This window comes from Anastrepha ludens, chromosome 6 (assembly GCF_028408465.1).
Source record: "Anastrepha ludens isolate Willacy chromosome 6, idAnaLude1.1, whole genome shotgun sequence".
Taxonomy (NCBI): domain Eukaryota; kingdom Metazoa; phylum Arthropoda; class Insecta; order Diptera; family Tephritidae; genus Anastrepha; species Anastrepha ludens.
The window spans coordinates 55616191-55635814 of record NC_071502.1 but is presented as its reverse complement, the minus strand read 5'-3'; the positions used below and the strand labels follow the sequence as shown (position 1 = coordinate 55635814).

The window sequence follows — 19624 nt, the reverse complement described above, 5'->3', positions numbered from 1 at the left end:
GTTTTTTTTTTCAAGTTTGAAATAAAATACTTTTAATCCAACAATTGATGAATGTAGGATTTATACATGAGTGCCCGTCGCCCAACCATGTAGGTAGATTGTTGTGAAGTTAAGAACACTGCCTCCTTGGCGTATTTCTGGCCTCTGTTGCAGATGATCAAACCAGCGCGATAGATTTAAATAGTTTTCTTTTTCCACGGGTGAAAGAGATTTCTAAAATTAAAACAGAAAATTGAGAAGTATGTATAGTAGTTTTTTAACAGTTGTGCGTAAAGGTAACAGTAAAGGGTTTTCCAATAAGAGGTGTTATTTTGATAAAAGATCAATGGTTTCGTTGCTTGTGTGGCACGTAGCGCCGTCTTGTTGAAAATAAACGTTGCCCAGATCAATACCATCCAATTCCGGCCGTAAAAAATCGTTAATCGCCTCTCGATAGCGCAATCCATTCACCGTAACTGTTGCTCTATCTTCATTTTCAAAAAAGTAAAGTCCAATGTCTCCGCCGGACCATAAACCGCACTACACAGTCACACGTTGAGGATAGAGAGGCTTTTCAACAATAACTCTTGGATTTTCTGAGCTCCAGAACCGACAATTTTGTTTGCTGATGAAGCCACCGAGGTGGAAATGGGCCTCATCACTCAAGATGATTTTTCGATGGAATTCAGGATCATTTTCATGCATTTAAACGAACCAACCAGCAAAGGCACGACGTTGTTGATGATCGGCCGGCTTGAGCTCTTGTGTTAACTGGACTTTATAAGCCTTAAACCCAAATCTTTATGCTAAATACGGTGTAATGACGTTTATGGAATGCCTAATTCCAAAGAACGACGAGGAATGGAAAAACCTGGGTTTTCTTCAACACTTTCGGCTATAACAGCAATATTTTCAGCTGTTCTTGAGCGACGTGCACGGGTTTTATTCTTCACATCCGACAAGGTGCTTCACGATGACTCAAAAATGTTCGAGTTTTACGAACCGTCTCTGCCAAAATTTCACCATTTTTATAGTGAACTTAATTAATTTCAATGCATTTTTTAAGCGTGTATCGTTCCATTTTTATTAATGGCGTAGTTTCTACTTGTCAAATATCAAAAAATGACAGCTTCATAAGTGACATCTACCGAAATAGCGTACTATTCGAAATAACACCCGTTATTCGAAAATCCTTTAGCTAATAATAATGAACTCTTCTAGCATAAATCTTGAAAGCAAGAAGAAATAAATGAAAAGACGTTTTTGTCTTTTTGAAGGATGAAATAACGAGTCTATGTATTTCCGAATCTAATGCTAGAGATTATTTTCTGGCCAAGCGAAGGTGTGTTCTTTGTCTGCTGAATAATGGATTGCAAGATGCTTTTTTTTATTAATAATACGTTGACATAGAAGTAGATGATCTACTTTTCGTCGTGCTTAACTCCCAACCCGTAATTAAAAAGCGAGATTTCCCATACAAAGTTTCTCTTCCAAAATCGATATATAATCCTAGATAATAACCATTTTTTTTGACATACAACTTCGTGTTTTCTGTGTAATAGATCATTATTTTTACAAGTGTACAGAAAAATGTCAAAGTAAAAACTAAATAAAATGGATGTCGGCAAAGAAAACAAGTTTGTAGACATAATTCTAATAAAATATTTGTTAGGTATTAAAAACTACGCATTCATATAACAGAAAAAAGCGTGTATCAGAAAAGTGTGTCCTCTTATTTCCTATTATAAAATGTAATTCGAATTTCGAATGCGTTTTGCTGCCATAATTTTTTGAAACCTCAGTAAACGTCGTATACTGATTTCGTCCAACTGCTTATTATTAGCAGCCAATTTCGCAATTAAATTAGCTAATCCTTCTTCTTGTATTTTCTTCATATCGTTAAAAATAATTAAACAAACCAAAAATACCGAAATATTCCACCAAAATAATTTCTATAAAGAAAAACTTTTCATAACAGTATTGACAGCTGATTGTCTATTTTGCAGGTAAACTTCCATAAGTGAACGGGTATAATAATTTTGTGGATTTATTGGTAATTAATGCATACATATGTGAACGTACTTTAAAGTTTTCAAGGCACTCACCATTAAATTGTAGATAGCATAGAAGATAGCCAAATCGGCTAGTGTAATGAAATATCCTACTAAATAGGATTTAGTGCTGAAAAGTTTATTGAAATCACGCAGCAGTTGTTGTGATACGTGCTTGTCTTTACAACCTGGCGCTGCGTACAATACAGCAAATTCAATCCACTGATACACTTCGGCACTAATTTCACATGTCGCTGAACTATTGTAAGCTATTTCAGATTTTGATTCCTGTGCAAGAGTATTGAGGATAGTGGCAAAGCCCGATACCGTTTTGTTGTTATTAGTGCGTGTGATGACCTAAAATTAAATTTCGATTTACTAAGAAATAACACCAGGTCAAGAAAAAAATTATATACTATATGTAATACCTTTTCAGAATTGAGATTCACTTCGCCGGCTGGGACACCGAGAGAATTCGCTATTTTGGTTATTGTCTCGACTTCACACATTTTACAAGTTTTCGTTGGCAATTTATGTGCTCTTTTATTTATCTAATTATCAATTCGGAATAATAATTTCGCCTACTCCACGTGAATTTTTTTTTGGTCAACTTAATGTTTATTAAACAGCTGTCTGCCAGAGCGCTACCAGATTGTTAAATTTTCATCATTATGTATATTTATTGATTATTGCTTCGGAGACTTTTGCCAATGAAAAAATGTGACATTCTCTAAGTAATTTTTAACTAATTATTTACAGAATTTTTCTTAAAACATTTGCTAAATCCGATTTGGACTTCCCGATTTGTGTGTTTGTGTAATCGCCTCATAGGTGATATCATACTGCAGAAGAAATATGAATACGGTGGACATGGTGACAAGTAACTAAAAGTTTTGTAATAAGTTGTTTTTATCAGAAATATAAATTTAATTAATACTTTCAGTCTTACTGATGTAATAAAGTTCATATTTAATTCTGCAACTCCACATACAATATTAGTTCTTGTATTTATAATTAATTGCAATGTAAATTGGGTGACCTGCAATTAAATAATAAATTTATAGAATATTTAACGAATACCAGTTGAGCATAACTAACGTACAGTTTCTTCCATTTCCGAGTTTTGCAGTTCTATTTCATTCATTATTATTGCTGTTTGTTTTTTCTAAAAATAAGTTAGTAAAATATAAATAATGGGAAGTCAAAATGTGTCCTTGGATATAATTATTGTAATTTAAGCCTACCACTCATGTGCAATTCTTAACCGCCTTATGAAATAATTAATAATAATGATTGCATTTTATAATGGGGCTTTGAAAAGCTTCATGATTGTTAAACCATTCAGCTATTGAGCTTAAGTTTGTGATTGATTAAATAGTTATTAATTGTACTCTGCGTTCTTTCTATTAGTCTCCACTGAATTCTACAATTCTGCCCAGATTTTCGAAACGAATAGTCTGTTCTGAGCTTCACAGAACTTAAATCTCTTGAATTATTACTGGCTTCCGTCCGCCTCTGATGTATCAGACTAAGCTTGCTTCGCTGCAGCAAGAACATTATGGATTTTCAAATTAATAAATAATCTCTGGAGTGCCTACAAGCACGTAATTTAATAACTGTTGTTGTAGCAAAATTTCCCGTAAACGCTAAGAAAATGATGCTGAAGTGATAGCGAAGGGACGTAAAATCGACTGTTGTGGGAACGTAACTCAATAATTTATTACCCTTTTCTCATACAATGAGACCTCAATCTCTCTAAGCTAAATAATTGAAACGCAGTTACGTTAAAAGATAACGACGAAGTGGTGCAGGTCGGCTTATAAAACTTGTCCTTTCGCCATTCTTTCAACTTAATCGCTATTACTAGAAATCAGCTGTGACGACGGTAATAATCATGTACAGTTAGTAACAGAAGTAAGTATACTCCGGATACGTTTTCAATTTTCCCCCAATCGATTCCTTCAAACAACCTAAGTTATAACAAAATTGTGTTTAATTTACATGAGTGAAATACAAAAATCATATTTAATTCAAATAATGACAAAATTTTAAAAAGGAGCAAAATTATAGCTTTTTATATTAAACTTTATAAAAATTCATGTTTCAAAAGTAGTATACAGTTCATATTATTAGTTTGTGAAATCAAAAACATAATTAAAATCAAGGCCTAGTATTTGGTAGGATAACCGTTAGACGTTACAATCGCTTTAAGTCGTGATGGCATTGAGTTCACTAAGTTTTCAGTTACAGCTGGTGGTATTTTATTTCATTCCTCTTGAAGGACGTTTTTCAGTTGTTCCTTATTTCTAATCGGATGCTTACGTATGTATTTGCCGCTTTAAATGTTCCTATAAATGTACCAACCCAATCCGGGGACTGTGGCGGTGTTTTCAGCTGTTTTCGCACATTGTATAACAGCCACTCTCGTACAATGTTGGATGTGTGCTTGGGGTTATTATCCTGCTGGAAGATAAACATTCCTCCAAGGCCCAATTTCGTAGAGAAATAAAAGAAATATTTTCAAAATATTTAATTAACCATATCGGTCCATAATATTTTCGATAAATACCAAGTTTCCAACCCCGTTCGCAGCCATGCAACCCCAAACCATCCCATAGCCCCCTCCATGCTTCACAGTGCCGGTCATATTGTTTGGATCCAATTCCGCGTTAACTTTTCTCCAAACTTTTTCACGGCCATCAGATCCATAGATACTGAACTTACACTCATCAGAAAATATGACTTGGTTCCAAAACGTTTGGTCATATTTTTCATGATCTTTTGCGAATGAAATCCGTTTACTCCGATTGACACTACTCACGAAGGGCCTTTTCCTAACACTGCGGCCATGATAACCAGCACTATGCAAAACCCGGCGATAAAGTTTGGTTGCTAAATTGTTTTCCAGTCTCATTTTCAATTTCAGATTTCAATTTGGGGCACTAATTTGGGGGTTTGTCCTGATTTTCCGTACGACTTAGCTTTTTTCTCGGGGACTTAAGAGCGGCGGACGCCCACAACGCTCTTTATTAGTAGTTCTTCCCGCACTTTTATATTTATTCACAATCTTTTGAACTGTAGCAAAACTCCTATCTATCAAACAACCGCAATGATTTTTGCTCCTTGTGATATATTGTACTCAGTTTTTTAAATATTCAGAAAGCTTTTGCCATGCCATTACTAAAAATGTCACAAAAATTAATACAAAACGTACTGCCCTAAATTTTTATACACACATATTGAAGGCGCATATGAAAGGTTATCCCAAGAGCCAGGTTATTCCAGTTTTTTAATTAAAATTTTATTAAGAATTAATTCAAAAAAGCTAAATTAGAACGCAATGCGCTCGATTTAACCAAACTATTTTAAAATATATGTTAAAAATTAAAGTTGTACAATTTCAATAAGAAACTTTGCACTGGACATTCATCTTCTCATTTTGAATTCAATGCAAATAGGTTTTTATTTATGTAAGTACAAATTTATTAATGCAAAATTTGTAATCAAATTAAATAGTAGAAAAGAAATGCGTGCATTTTGTAATTACTAATTAATCCTTTAATATTGAGTTCATATTCATATCTAGTAAATTTTGAAAGGCCTTGTAAGTATTCGTCCGTCAGACTGTTACTGTTGATGCGACTTGATTGCTTAAAATTTGTCTCTCGATTGAGCACGATCACAGCAAGGTAATAAGCGTCAGCATAACTGCTTCATATATTACGGATATGCAAGTGTGAAAGCAAAGCGTTCTGGTTTAAATTAAGAATCAGGTTTTACCGCCGTCTGTTATAAACAAACCGCTCTTATCTCCCTTATTACCTCAGGAATCAGCGGAGAGCCGATTAGCGCTTGCTTAAAGTGATTCATGGTGAAAAGATTTTTAGAGGTGTACTATCTAGCAGACAGTTATTCGGCTCTGAGCGAATTTGACAGACTCTTGACACAAAATTTAGCTTTAGCTTAGTGAAATACAAAACGAATGGCGTAGAATCCAAAGGCCCCCTCAACATTTTTTTTCAACATAGCTAACGAGCAAACCTGGTTTCTATCATCTTTGAAAGTGATCAGTAATTTTTGTTGTTGTTTTGTTTGTAAACATTAGGAGAGAAATGTTGCAAAATTGCAGATTGCAAAAACAAAACACATGCAGATTTTATTTTCATACAACTGCACCGAAAAATGCATCGAAATTATAAAATTCAGATAAAGTTGCTTAAAAGAGCTATAGTTTCAAATAAATCTGATAAATTTCGTTAACGTACCTGCCCCTGCACACCATAGTTGTAATAAAGTATAAGGAACATCTTGGAAATATGCATGGCCGTCCAAATTACCGAATACATAATCCATGAAAATGTTGAGTTATTCGTATCATCCACGTATTTGTAAATCAAGAAAACATTCACCGACAAGTTCGTGACGGATCCAATATATACCAACACCAGTGAGAGCGCAAACGAATTGTTCACCTCCTTTGTAAATACTTGTAGTGCCGAATAGAGTATTCGAATGCTTTGTAACCTTTGACGTAAGTCCCTTGGATCCTTCTTTTGCGTAAGCTCACTGTGCAGTATTTCGTTAAGCCAAATTGCACGTTGAGTGATGGCATACAGTAATGTGTAGTATTGTACGAGCGAGCAACATATTATGAGATTGGGCAACAAATAAACGATTACACTGCGAATATAGTTCAGAATATTACAATCGCTGTAGAAGTAGTCGACAATAAGAGTTGAAATTAAATATAACGTTATCAAACCCAGATGACTTCTAATGAAGCGCCTCAGTTGTTGATATTGCGGTTGTTTGCGGAAGGAAATTAATTTGTGATCGAATTCTGCTATGGTACGCAAGAAGCGGGCGCACTTGTGATGAGCCCAATAAGTGGCCAGTATAATTTGGAGTACATGTCCCAAATAAACTATATATTCAGCAAAGTATAGCGGCTTTTGCACTGTGGGCAAGTCAATATTCGATAGCGTGTATTCGCTGTAAATGCTCACAACGAGAATGGCGTAAATGACAGTGCACCAGGTGAGGTGGAGTAACTTTAAAATATGATCGCTCAGCTTGCTGGTAGGTAAATGTCGATGGACGCCATAAGGCAGGCATACAAAAAACTCAGAGAGTAACAAAAAATTATATACTGAACGATATAGATACACTTCCACTTCGTTGACGGTACTTTTCACACTAGGGAGAAAAAACTGGGTTCTCTTCAGTGACTTTTTTCTGGTCTTAGTGCTTCCTTGTACTATTGCAGACAACATTCTGTAAACACCAGTCGAATCCTAATACTGACAGCAGGAGTTTTATGTCTTAAACGGTGCAGCACAAAATGCATTTATTAATTGTTTTCTTTGATTAATGATTTCCAGTAGCTAATTTGTGTTTAGCATGAAAATCTACATAAATTCGTACATATGTGTATGTATATAAGTATATGCATGCCCACATGTCTGCGAGCTATTTAGGGTACTCACAATTTCGATTTAAAGTTAATAGATTTTAATTAGTGCATACTCACACACACTTATCACTCACTATTTTTTAACAAATAGGTATATGCTATATTTGCACATATGTATATACATGAAAGTTATATCTATATATATGTACATATATGTAAATATATTATATAAAGTACTCTAATTTTGGGCAAAATCGAGCTTTATTTACTGGGCACACGTTTTATTTGCAAATAAACCGCATTTTGGTGACTTCAATATCACCGTTATATTGGAATTAGCAAGAATAAAGAAAGTTGAGCATATCGTGGTTTCACTGCTGGGCTCCCAGTAAATTTGACATAATCGGATATGAACTGCGGATAATTGCGGATTTTTGTTTAGAGTTTTTGTCATGAATCAAGATCACGTAATACGAAGACCGTGTTTGTTATTGGTTTTGTGGAAAAAGTATGTGACGTCCCACTTTTGAGGTTTGTTTTTTTTGTTTTTGTTTACACTCCACTGTTTGTTGGCGGATTCATAGTGATTTTTTGACTGATTTCGATAAATATAAGTATCCGAATGAAATGTTCGTTAACTAGATGGAATAAAAGTTCCGATTAAGGCAAACCTGTGCCTTTGTTTGGTGCACTGTTGTAGTCAAAGCGTTGTTTGCTCTCTTTTTGACTTCTGCTATATTTTATTTATTTTATTCTCCTTATATCCAATAATTTAGACTTTGATTACTAAAACACACTTTTCGTTCGTGTTTCTTCTACACATCAGCAATACGCATTCTTGGCTTGTTTTTAATTTTTGTTTAAAAACTTTCGTTACTTTGACACTCTCTTATTTCTCTTGAACAGGTTATTTACAATTTTGCCACGGTTATGTTGGGCTTTTTATTCTATTTCAATCGGAGCAATTTTTTCAGTCGTTCTTGGGAGGACGCAGGCTTTGAAGTGTTCGCGACAACATCGCACCTACATATGTATATAATTGCAACAATAACGAAATACAAGATTGCGCCATCCCAGGTCGTGACGTCAGCACAGAAACAAAATAAACGAAGAATAATCCAATGCCAAATTTGCCAAGTACAAAGTAACTTTTGTGTATTGCGTTAACTGTGTATTCTCTTCATGGTTGTAAAGAATGATACTAGTGGTTCCGGGCGAGACCGGCTTTTATTGCTTGCTTGATATTTTACAACTGAACTTACAAATTAGTTTTATTCTAATACCAAGTCTAAGAGCTAAGCTCGTGTGCTTGCAACGTGATCGGTACTTTGCTGAGTAGGCGTTTCCCACGGGAACGCCAATCTCTGCTCTGGTATTTTCTCAATGACTTTTTGGTTGCACGTGTGGAGTGTTAGGATGACGTCATATTTTGGTTGGGTTGTGTGAAGTATTGCTTTAATTACGCCCTTTTGGTTGTACGTGTCGAGTCTTATGCTGACGTCATATTTTCGTTGGGTTGTGTGAAGTATTGCGTTAGCTTCTCAATTGCGGACGTCCCTGTGCGCATCTCCGTAGATTCTGGAGTACCAAGGGCGTTTAGTTTATTGCAATTCCCTTGAAAGTCCTTCGACTTCCTTCTTTCGGAAATTTTAAGGGCGAGTAGTATGATAGCTATTATTGTGAGTGCTGTATTGGAGGTTAAATCAATTTTTTTATCGTCTCCAGCTTCTTCGAATTTTAGTACCTCATATTCATATTAGGTATTCATCATATGCCAGGATAATATTTCTTCAAATGGTGTTTTCGGGTTTGGTTATTGTGAAACAGCTGGAAGAGGTTGTAAATTATTTCATTTTCATGCACGTAGTAATTTTTTTTTTTCATAATAAAATTGTTTTTTATTATATCCTCTACATTCATTTTTAGTCCGTTACATTTCTGTATTTTTTCAATATCATTTTTAATCATTTTATTTTCCTTTCTGCACTTTTGAGTCTTATGTTTTCACAAGAGGCTATTCTAATATCGGTAAATTCTAATTCTTCTTCAATATTAATAAAAAGGTACTTCTTTTCCAATAATTTTTTTTCAATTGTGCTTATTTGTAGATTTGACAATATAAATGAATTAAACAATACATATTTAATTTTGGCCAATGTAAGGCTTATTCAATATTAATGAGCTCTTCTTTAAAAAAAAATAAATAATTGGCGCGTACACTTCTGTTAGGTGCTTGGCCGAGCTCCTCCTCCTATTTGTGGTGTGCGTGTTGATGTTGTTCCACAAATGGAGGGACCTACAGTTTCAAGCCGACTCCGAACGGCAGATATTTTTATGAGGAGCTTTTTCATGGCAGAAATACACTCAGAGGTTCTCTTTAATTAATTGTAATTTATATTTAATTTTAAGCCCTAATTCAAGTTTTAACTTTTCGTTATCTTTTGAACTTTTGAACTTTTAAGTTTTTCATTTATTTTGTTACTTGCTTCATTAATTTTATCTAAACATTTTTCGGTTATTATTACTTGTCTATCGCTATTTTGTAGTAAATTTCCAATATTTTTATTAATTACTTCTAAGTCATGGTGGTCTGGGTTACATGCAATCCACTTCCACGCTGTGCCTATAAAATTTAATGAACACTTATTTTTAATTCTAGGGGTTAGTTTCGAAAGGAATGCGGGAATTTGGATTATTTCGTAATTCATTATTTATTATTTCGTAATATTTTGTGCGATTGTATTTTCAAGTTTTTTGCTAAGTCGTCATACAATTTCGAGTCTATTATATTATATGAATAACTTTAAATGTGCAGTCCAAGATTCTTGCTGTCCCGTTCTTGAAGGTTATAAGATGTGCGTTCGTATAATCTAGGATTTGGGTTTCTGCGTAAGCCATGGAGGCAAAGATCTGTAAAAAACTTGTAATTATAGACCTATAGTTATTTAACTAAATTTTAAATATATATTGTTGACCTATGTCACTTATAAGGATTTTTCCTATTACCTAAAGATCGAACGCCTATGACATTTTTATACGATTTTCCTATTAGCTAAAGATTACACTAATTATTTTCAAATCAAATTTAATTATATCAAAATTTGTTTGATTTTAATTATATTCAAATTAATTTAATTTAATAGAATTAAATTAAGAAAAACACAATAGCGGTCGCCCCTCGGCAGGCAATGGCAAACCTCCGAGTTTTGCATTTGCATTTCTGCCATGAAAAAGCTCCTCATAAAAATATCTGCCGTTCGGAGTCGGTTTGAAACTGTAGGTCCCTCCATTTGTGGAAGAGCATCAAGACGCACAACCCAAATAGCAGGAGGAGCTCGGCCAAACACCCAAAAAGGGTGTACGCGCTAATTATATATGTATATATATAGTTGTAAAAAAACTTCTGTTAATACTGGAATCGGTGGGTTGTAAGGTGATAGCTTACGCCGATGATGTTGTTATTGCTGTCTTTGGTAAATTTGTATCTACATTAAGATACCTAATACAAAATGCTCTAGATATACTTTCTAGGTGGGCAGAAAAGCGTGAAAGAACTCATATTGTTCACACAGAATCCATCAGCTAAGTCCAATTAATATATGCTCAAGGGAAGCTCTTGTAATTTCGGAAGAAACCAAGTACGTAGGACTAAAAATAGATAGGAAATTGACTTGGAAGTCAAACATCTTAGAAAGAGTTAGGAAAGTGAACCTAGCTTTTTATGTCTGTAAGAGAGCTTTAGGTAAGACCTGTTGAATTGAACCTAAGGTTGCTCATTGGCTCTATACTGCTGCCGTTAGACCCATTCTTCTAAATGGGAATATTGTCGGGTGGTGCGCTGCGAAGCAGAAAGAAGGTGCCGAGATCAGCGGAATTAGCAATAAGTGGCGTCATAAAAACCACGCTATCCATATAGGTGTAGGATCAGGGTTATATTGCGAAGAGATTTCTATCAGTGAATCCTTTAAACTACCGGATCACTGTAGCGGAAATAATCAGACAGCCAAGCTGCCATACGGGCCCTGGACGCATTCCAAATAGCATCAAGGAGTGTCTTACATTGTCGCCAATCTCTTAATGAGATGGCCAAACAATATCGTATCATCTTATGCTGAGTTCCAGGCCACAGAGATATACCAGGGAACTGTAGGGCTGACCAACTTGCAAGAGAAGGTACCTGTATGCCAAACATAAGTAATTTAATGGGGTACCTCTCGCAACTTGTAAGCTTCTTATTAGGATGCACTAATCAGTTCTGTAAATCAAAGATGGATCAGTGTCAATACCTGTAAAATTGCTAGGCAAATATGGCCAAGGCTAAATTTACGTCTGTCCAAGAATATTATAAAATTGAGTAGACTTCAAATTAGGATCTTAGTAGGGACCCTCACAGGACATTGTCTCATAGGAAAACATGCAAGGAGATTAGGCGCTTACATGCATGATTTCTGTCGTAACTGCAAGAATGAGGAGGAGTTGGAAACAATTCAAAGCCTTTTATGCATATGCCCGGCTCTAGCCAGAAGCACGAACCGATATCTAAGTTCCTAAATCTTAATGAACATAGATTTAGGTATCAACAACCTTTTACGCTTTGTCAAAAGCTCGGATGGTTCAATATGGAAAGGGCCAGCCCCTGCGGTTTACAACGGACCCATTTCGTGGTCTAAGTGGCATCGCTGTCTCTATGTGCGATGCGGCTGCCAAACCTAACCTATAGTTCGATATTCATTTGATCCTTTAATAGCGATGAAATTGAGCGGAGTTCACTGATTTCTCATTGTTAATTACAACAAGTTTAGGAATTCCAAATGTAATTTGTTCACTTACTGGACCCTTTATGCGCTCAGTTGTTGGGGATGGAAGTGAGAATAAACCTTTTTTCTGTGGAGTAAATGTCTACATATATGGACGAATTCTCCAGAGTTTTGTAGAATCGGAATGCCTTGGATTTCTGGCTTCAGGGGATGTTTATCATATTTTTGCTGAAGGCAAGTTGATCACTGTTTGACCTTTTTCTCTATTTGGGAGTACATGCTAGGGAATTTGAATTTTTATATAATTTGAGTTTATTTTCGCGGCTATTTTTTCTACGTTGATGCCTTCTTAAATTTAGTTCTTCTTATAAAGCGGACTTTAACGTTTCTGAAATGTAGTTTCTGTTCTGTAGAGTCCATTAACAAGAGGTGGGTCTAAACGTTGTTTAAAAATGCCAATTAAGTCCCAGGTGGTATGGTCAGTTTTGGTTATAGTATGTCTGTAATAACTCAGGGGAAAGGGAGTTCAAAAGTGTAGCTGTGTTTATTTCCAATTAGTAGAAATAATTGGTCCTTAAATACATTTATTAGAGCTTCTGAGCAGGTATGAGGATATGAGTAGAACTTATTTTACTTCAGATTTGGGTGGTCTTAAAAAAGCGTCTGAACCGATGTTAGTTTTACCAGGTTTATATCAGATTTCATTTCATTTCTACTCCTCTAAAATATTTATATTATTTATATATTTCTATTTTTCTGTTATGATTTTCATTTCTTAAAGCAGCACATAGAGCACAGTTTGATGCGTGGGTGGTCAGATGGAATTCTTTTTTGAAATCTGGGTATGTGAGTATAATTTCTTCAGATATTAATGAAGTTTATATTTGGGGAATGGCTTGCTTGGCGTTATTATCCAGCGTGATTAGCTTTTTATTGGAGCTAGTTTTTGAAGCTCTTCTAAGAAGTGAAGTCAGTGGTCTTTCTAATTTAGCGCAGTATCGTAAACATCGTCGATATATAGTATATGTATATATAATTGGCGCTTACACTCTTTGTGGGTGTTTGGCCGAGCTCCTCCTCCTATTTGTGGTGTGAGTCTTGATGTTGTTCTACAAATGGAGGAACCTACAGTTTCAACCTGAGGCCGAACGGCAAATTTTTTTTATGAGGAGCTTTTTCAAGGCAGAAATACACTCAGAGGTTTGCCATTGCCTGCCGAGCGGCGACCGCTATTAGAAAACACGTTTTCTTAATTTTGGTAATTCACCGAGATTTGAACCAACGTTCTCTCTCTGAATTCTGAATGGTACTCACGCACAAATCCATTCGGCTACGGCGGTCGCCGTTACTATCGTCGATAGTAACCTGATAATCCAATTCTTGTATAAGGCAAATCTTAGATGGCTGTTACTTGATTGGGATTTGTCTTCATAGCATTGTACCATTGCATGATATTACGACACCTACGAATTCTACTTCATTCTTAAAAAACTCACACTTATCCAATTGGACTTTCATTCGAGCGTTTTCGTTTTCTTTCTCAAGCACTATTATGTCCTCTATAGAGATATAACAGATTTTTCCTATGTGATACATAAGTATGTCTTCAAGAGCATGATGGAAAATGGCTGTTGCATTTTTCGAAAATAATTTGGAATACTTTCTTCTCAAATAATTTATGCCCTGCTTCTGTTGCAATGTCATACGCTCGGTCCTAATATCAATGCCATATTTTTGAGACAACTGCGGATCATATTCATAATTCCATGCCGTCTCATATTCATCTATTGTAGGTATCCATTCTTGCTCACATCCTTGTTGCTGGACTTCCTGTTGTTCCGATTCGCTTTCAATATGAAAGTTCCTTTGATAATTGTATGGTATTTGATGATAAGTGTTGGATGGTCTCTTCTCAGCTGGTTTAACTGGTATTGGTCTATTCATGCAATTAATTGCCTTAGATGGCTTGGAGTGATCAACGTTCATGGCTTCCGGTTTCAGTAATGGCTTAGGAGCTATTTGGCGATGGAGTGTGAATGTATTTTTGACCTGAGAGTAAGGTTGAGAAGGCCATGGTTGAGCTGGCGGTTGAAAGAATGTAGGATACTGTTGAGAAGGTTGTTGCGTATTCCAATCAAATTGAGCAGGTGAAGTCCTTTGATGGTATTGTGAGGTGGAGTGCTTTGTTGTGGATAATATGGTTGAGGAATATTGTAGGATGCTTGCGTAGATATTGTGTTTAATAATAAGGAGAGGTGGGAATATACCAATTGATAGAAATCTCGAATCGGTAAACGTCCCTAAACCAAGCTACAAACCTGGTACTCTAGAGTTTTTAGATCTTGTTTATCAGCATAGTGCCAAGCTAAACAGGAGCGAATCCGCGTCCAATTTAGTGGAATATTGTAAGGTTGCGAAACTTCGTCTGCATGACTTACAATTTTGTTCCTTAATGTCATAATTTTGGAATTCTCTGATACTGTCTATGGTACTCTGAAAGCCACTCTCTACTTTTTTCCAGAAACTAAATTCACTTGGGTTTGCTGAAAGTTTTCTTATTGTCCTAGCTATCTCTGGAACACGGTCCGAATCTGTGGTTCCTTGTGCAACTACGGGTTCGTCTCCCAAATTAAGGAATTCATGGTTAAGGTTCACTATATCGCTCACTAGTTTCTGACCGTCACTTTGGAAAATATTTTTGACTACCCTGCGGATTGTCTCTTCTAATCATGTCATTGCACTGCTGCTGGCCACGGCGCCAGTGCTAGGCACGGAGGGTGTGAGGATTGAAGGTATGCTATCATTTGATCTTTTATTTATTTTGGTTTTTTTTTGTATTTATTTCTATATCCTTTCGAATTCTCTGGAGGGTCCCCCATTAGGAAGTGAATCGCAGATATTCTTATTAAAAATGATTCTGAAGGGTGGTCAATCCCAGCTTTCAGGCGTATTTGGTTATTGGATGTACAGCCGTTTTCCCTTCATTACAGAAATAACCGTTACATGCGATTTCGGTTTATTGTAATTTTTAAATACATTGCTTGTCTTTTTTTCCATTTAGATTCCTTTTAACTTTTCCCTTAATTATATTAAATTTTTTAAACTTACAAAATTATGTACAAAATAAAATAAAGCTGCATCCTGTGAGGTGACGCGCAGAACTTATCCGTTTTTTTCGAGGGTTCTTCCCACGGTGAATCCGGATCCTGTATGAGCACCGGTCTTTATTGGTTGCTTGATATTTTGAAACTGAACTTACAAATTAGTTTAATTCCAACCCAAAGTCTAAAAGCTAAGCCCGTGTGCTTGCAACGTGACCGTGGCGTACTTCTCTGAGTAGGCGTTTCCTACGTTGGGTTATGTGAAGTATTGCGTTAGCTTTTACAAGATTCGAGTTCGCTTCTCTTCAAATGAACAAACAAAAGTAAGAGAAATTAGTTGTTCGTGAGGAGGAAGTGAAAACGAGTCAAAAGAAGCTGTCAAACAAAAGGATTATTGTTGTTTTCAAAATAAAATTAAATTAAGTTGCTTGGAAATAGAAAAACATGTATTGTAATATCATTGAAACAGTTTTAATCTCTTTCATTTCGATATTTCAAAATTTTCGGACATGAACAACGTCAGGATTCCGGGACTGGCATCGCTAGTGTATGTTCCTAATAAGCTTAACAAATACAGAATAATTGTTATCACTCTGCGCGCTCCAACAATTATTGAAGCTATAGTTTTATTTTCAATTAAAATTAAATATTTATATTATGTGCTAATACTACATAAGTATTTGCACACGTTTCCACTTATTGCCGCTGTGCTGTCTGGGCACAGGAAAACTTCGCACAGAACTGCAGTGTGATTTTTGGCGAGTGTGTTGATGGTTGCATAAATTACTTATTTGGATAAACTTACAAATGTAAGCTTAAGCGGCCGCCCTAGCCGAATGGGTTGGTGCGTGACTACCATTCGGGAGTGCATAGGGTCCCCGTGCATGAAATAGCAAAATCATAGAAAAAGTGTTTTCATACAGGTAGGCAATGACAAACATCCGAGTGTATTTCTGCCATGAACGAGTTCCTCATAAAAGACCATTTGCCGTTCGAAGTCGACTAAAAACTGTAGGTCCCTCCATTTGTGGAACAACATCAAGACGCACGCCGCAAATAGCAAATACCTAACAGAAATGTACCCGCCAATTATTTTCCTTTATTTTTAAGCTTAAATTTCGAAAGATATTCTAGCTTTGATGTAAATGTTCATACAGCTGTGTAAAAAAATTACAGCTAATAAAAATATTACAGCTAGTCAATCAATGAAGCGAATGAGTTAAATTTTTTTTAAACACCTTTGGCCCCACTGCCCATTAAAAAGAACGGTGAAAAGCGGTAAAAAATAGTTTTGTTTTTAATTTTTGAAATCAAGGAACTAAAATAGCCGGTATACAAATTTTCAGATTTTTAGCTTCAACGGTTGTTTTTTCGTACTGGAAGGGTAGGTTTCTATTGTGGCATTCTATTGACTGAGTTTTTATGTTAAGTAACTCTATATCTGGAAGTTTTCTAAAGATTCGGAGTAAAAAGTTGAAAATTGCATTAACGTTTTTGTTTTTTCAAGTTTGGAGTTTTGAATGATATGATTTTTGTTGTAGAAGGCACCATACTTTTGTAAGATTATAAAAAAATTTAATATTTGGTATATTCTCAGATGTTGTTTTAAAAAAATGCTTGGGAAAAAATGCATTCAACAACATTTGAGTTTTCGGTCACGATGGACCTTTCTGTGGAAGTGCCCGTATATAAATCAGTATTTGCAGAAATTTAATTTTCTTTAGACTGGTGAAAATCCAGTCACTTTCAGACTGAAAGATATATGAACCGTTATGTAGGGGAAGGATATATCATTAGTTCAGTTATTCCCTATAGGGCAGTTATTTATTAATTTGATTTATGACTTATACATAATTTAAAACTTAAGTGTCTAACAGTCCGTATGCAAATATACAATGACGTGCATACGTACTTATATTTATAAAGCTGGTAAGCATGCAAGCACGCTAATGTGAATATATTATATGTATAATACTATGTATATGGTATACAAGTACATACGTATGTAGATAAATTGTTGGAAACACTGCGCCAATTACCTCGACCTGATCGCCAATTAATTATCAATTAATAATCGGATCTAAATTGCATCGCTCCTTAGGTGCATTTCTAATTTTATTAACTGTGTTTCTTAAGTGAAATGGTTGACGATTTATTTGACAAAATCATATATGGTTAAACTACAGGAAAGATAAGAGTGAAAATCAGAATTTTATTAATTTCGAATATTTACGCAAAAGTACAAGAAAAGTAGAGAAAGTGGTAAAAAACATATACGATTTGATTTTGAGATAAGGGCGCTAACATTACCATCTTCTACTTAATAAATGAATCCTACTAGATAAGTTGTGTATAAGCATTGTGACATCTTCTTTGACTGGTAGTTAAAAAAATGAGATTTTGGTATATACAGTTTGTCTAATGGAAGCGTGCCCGGCAAAATACAAACTTAGAGTTCTGTTACAAAAAAAAAATTAAATGCTGCTAAATAGACGCACCTTTTTCGCAATACGCGTTGTGCCGTTTGTTATTTTGTGAAAAATTTTGAAAACGTATTTGTTTTTGCAAAAGAATTTCGCGTATGAAAAACGATTTGAAGGAGTATTCCAATGTACACACCCTAAAGCTTCAAAGATCTCACATGCATCTGCAGCAAAATAATTGGAGAAGTCGAAGATGTTCATAAATAAATCGGTGCAACGGTATACCGAATTTAAAAACCTTGAGATATCCCCGGACAAGACCAAAAAACCTCTCCAAAGCAAGATCAGAAGGCCATTGATTTATTTGTGACAAAGCCGAGCTTACCGTTACGTGAAGCTGAATCAGTTTTAAGAAAAACTGGTGTTAATGTATCCAAAGACCCGATTCGAGATCATTTACGTGCAGAAGACTTCACATTCCAGAGCACATTAAAAAAAACGCTGCTCTCATTATCATACATTGAAAAAAGACTTGGGGAAATTCAGAACGGAATTGGACAAACGTAATATTCACGGCCGTCGTAGGAGAATGTGTTAGTGCGTGACTTCCATTCGGAGAAAACATAGGTTCGAATCTTTGTGAAACGCCAAAATGAAGAAAACATTTTTTCTAATAGCTATCGCCCCTCGACAGGCCATGCCAAATCTCCGAGTGTATTTCTGCCATGAAAAAGCTCCTCATAAAAAAAACCATTTGCCGTTCGGAGTCGGCTTAAAACTGTAGGTCCCTCTATTTATGAAACAACATCAAGACGAACGCCAAACATAGAGGAAAAGCTCGGCCAAATACCCAAAAAGGGTGTAAGCGCCAATTATATATATATATATATAATATTCACGGATGAAGCTTCCTTTTAGGCGAATTGAGTTACTGTTGAAAATCGGCAACTCCAGCGGATTTTTAAGCATCCAGATAAGATTGATGTTTGGGGCTGCTTTTCCGAAAAAGGATTTGACCGTTTATTTGTGTTTATAGCTAATTCGAATGCAGTTTTGTTGAATAAAATTAAAAAAAAAATATTATTCGCGTCAGCTGCGAAGCAGCTTCGAAAATCTAACTAACCTTGATTTTTACAAGAAGACAACGATTCCAAGCATCGAAGCCGAAGGTGTGTAGAGCGAAAACAGCAGAAAGGAATTGAAAAGTTGGATTGTCCATCACAGTCGCCGGATATCAACCCTATTGAAAATGTTTGGGCTCAAAGTAAATATGGAGGTCAAACGAATTCGATTACTTCCACAACTTGCACAGAAATTAACACAAAGTATGACTCACAGAAGTAAAGCGAAAAATTTTATAAGCCCATACAGTTCGTTAGAATAGAATTGGTCAAATAGTTTCTAAGTTATGGTGGTCACGTTTCCATTAGACAGACTCTAGTTCATGCTACAACAAGTTTTCAAGTTTTAACCAGAATTTTTATAATTTTCCTGGTTATGCAGTTTTATAGCCATTCAAGTTTGGTGCAGGTCTTAAGTGACCACAAAATACCGTTGGTGTTTTTTGGTAATTTTTTTGTGTTAACGGTATTATAGCCTAGACAGATGGTGGCGTTAATCGGGATTACCGGCGCAGTTAATTCTTATTAAAATTGTAGTGTGCCAGGCGGTTGTTACGCGGATTAGAGAACAGTTGATTTGTTTTATCAGTAAAAGATGGATCACAGACGACAATTACGGATTTTAGCTGCTCTGATATTAAGAAATAATTAGTTATTTAAAAAAAATCTTAAATTCCAATTTCTCAAACAGTTCCGAAATATCAAAACAATCAATATAATTTCGAGTGTGTTAGTGCAAACTGGCATTACAACCTGTCTTTCTTGTTATTATCTTTAAA

At 35.5% G+C, this 19624-nt stretch overlaps 2 protein-coding genes across 2 annotated transcripts; both read right to left on the bottom strand.

The window, feature by feature from the left end:
• Positions 1-15: 15 nt before the first annotated feature.
• Positions 16-2645, bottom strand: LOC128868254 (eukaryotic translation elongation factor 1 epsilon-1). The gene is made up of 3 exons (XM_054110124.1): positions 2459-2645; positions 2085-2387; positions 16-213 (listed from the first exon to the last, which is right to left on the bottom strand). Exons 1-3 carry the CDS (start codon positions 2537-2539, stop codon positions 61-63), a joined length of 537 nt encoding a protein of 178 aa, XP_053966099.1. The 5' UTR covers positions 2540-2645; the 3' UTR covers positions 16-60.
• A 152-nt stretch (positions 2646-2797) lies between these two features.
• Positions 2798-7303, bottom strand: LOC128867074 (putative gustatory receptor 59f). Its single transcript, XM_054108168.1, has 4 exons — positions 6296-7303; positions 3133-3195; positions 2980-3069; positions 2798-2914 (listed from the first exon to the last, which is right to left on the bottom strand). Exons 1-4 carry the CDS (start codon positions 7301-7303, stop codon positions 2810-2812), a joined length of 1266 nt encoding a protein of 421 aa, XP_053964143.1. The 3' UTR covers positions 2798-2809.
• Positions 7304-19624: the final 12321 nt, after the last annotated feature.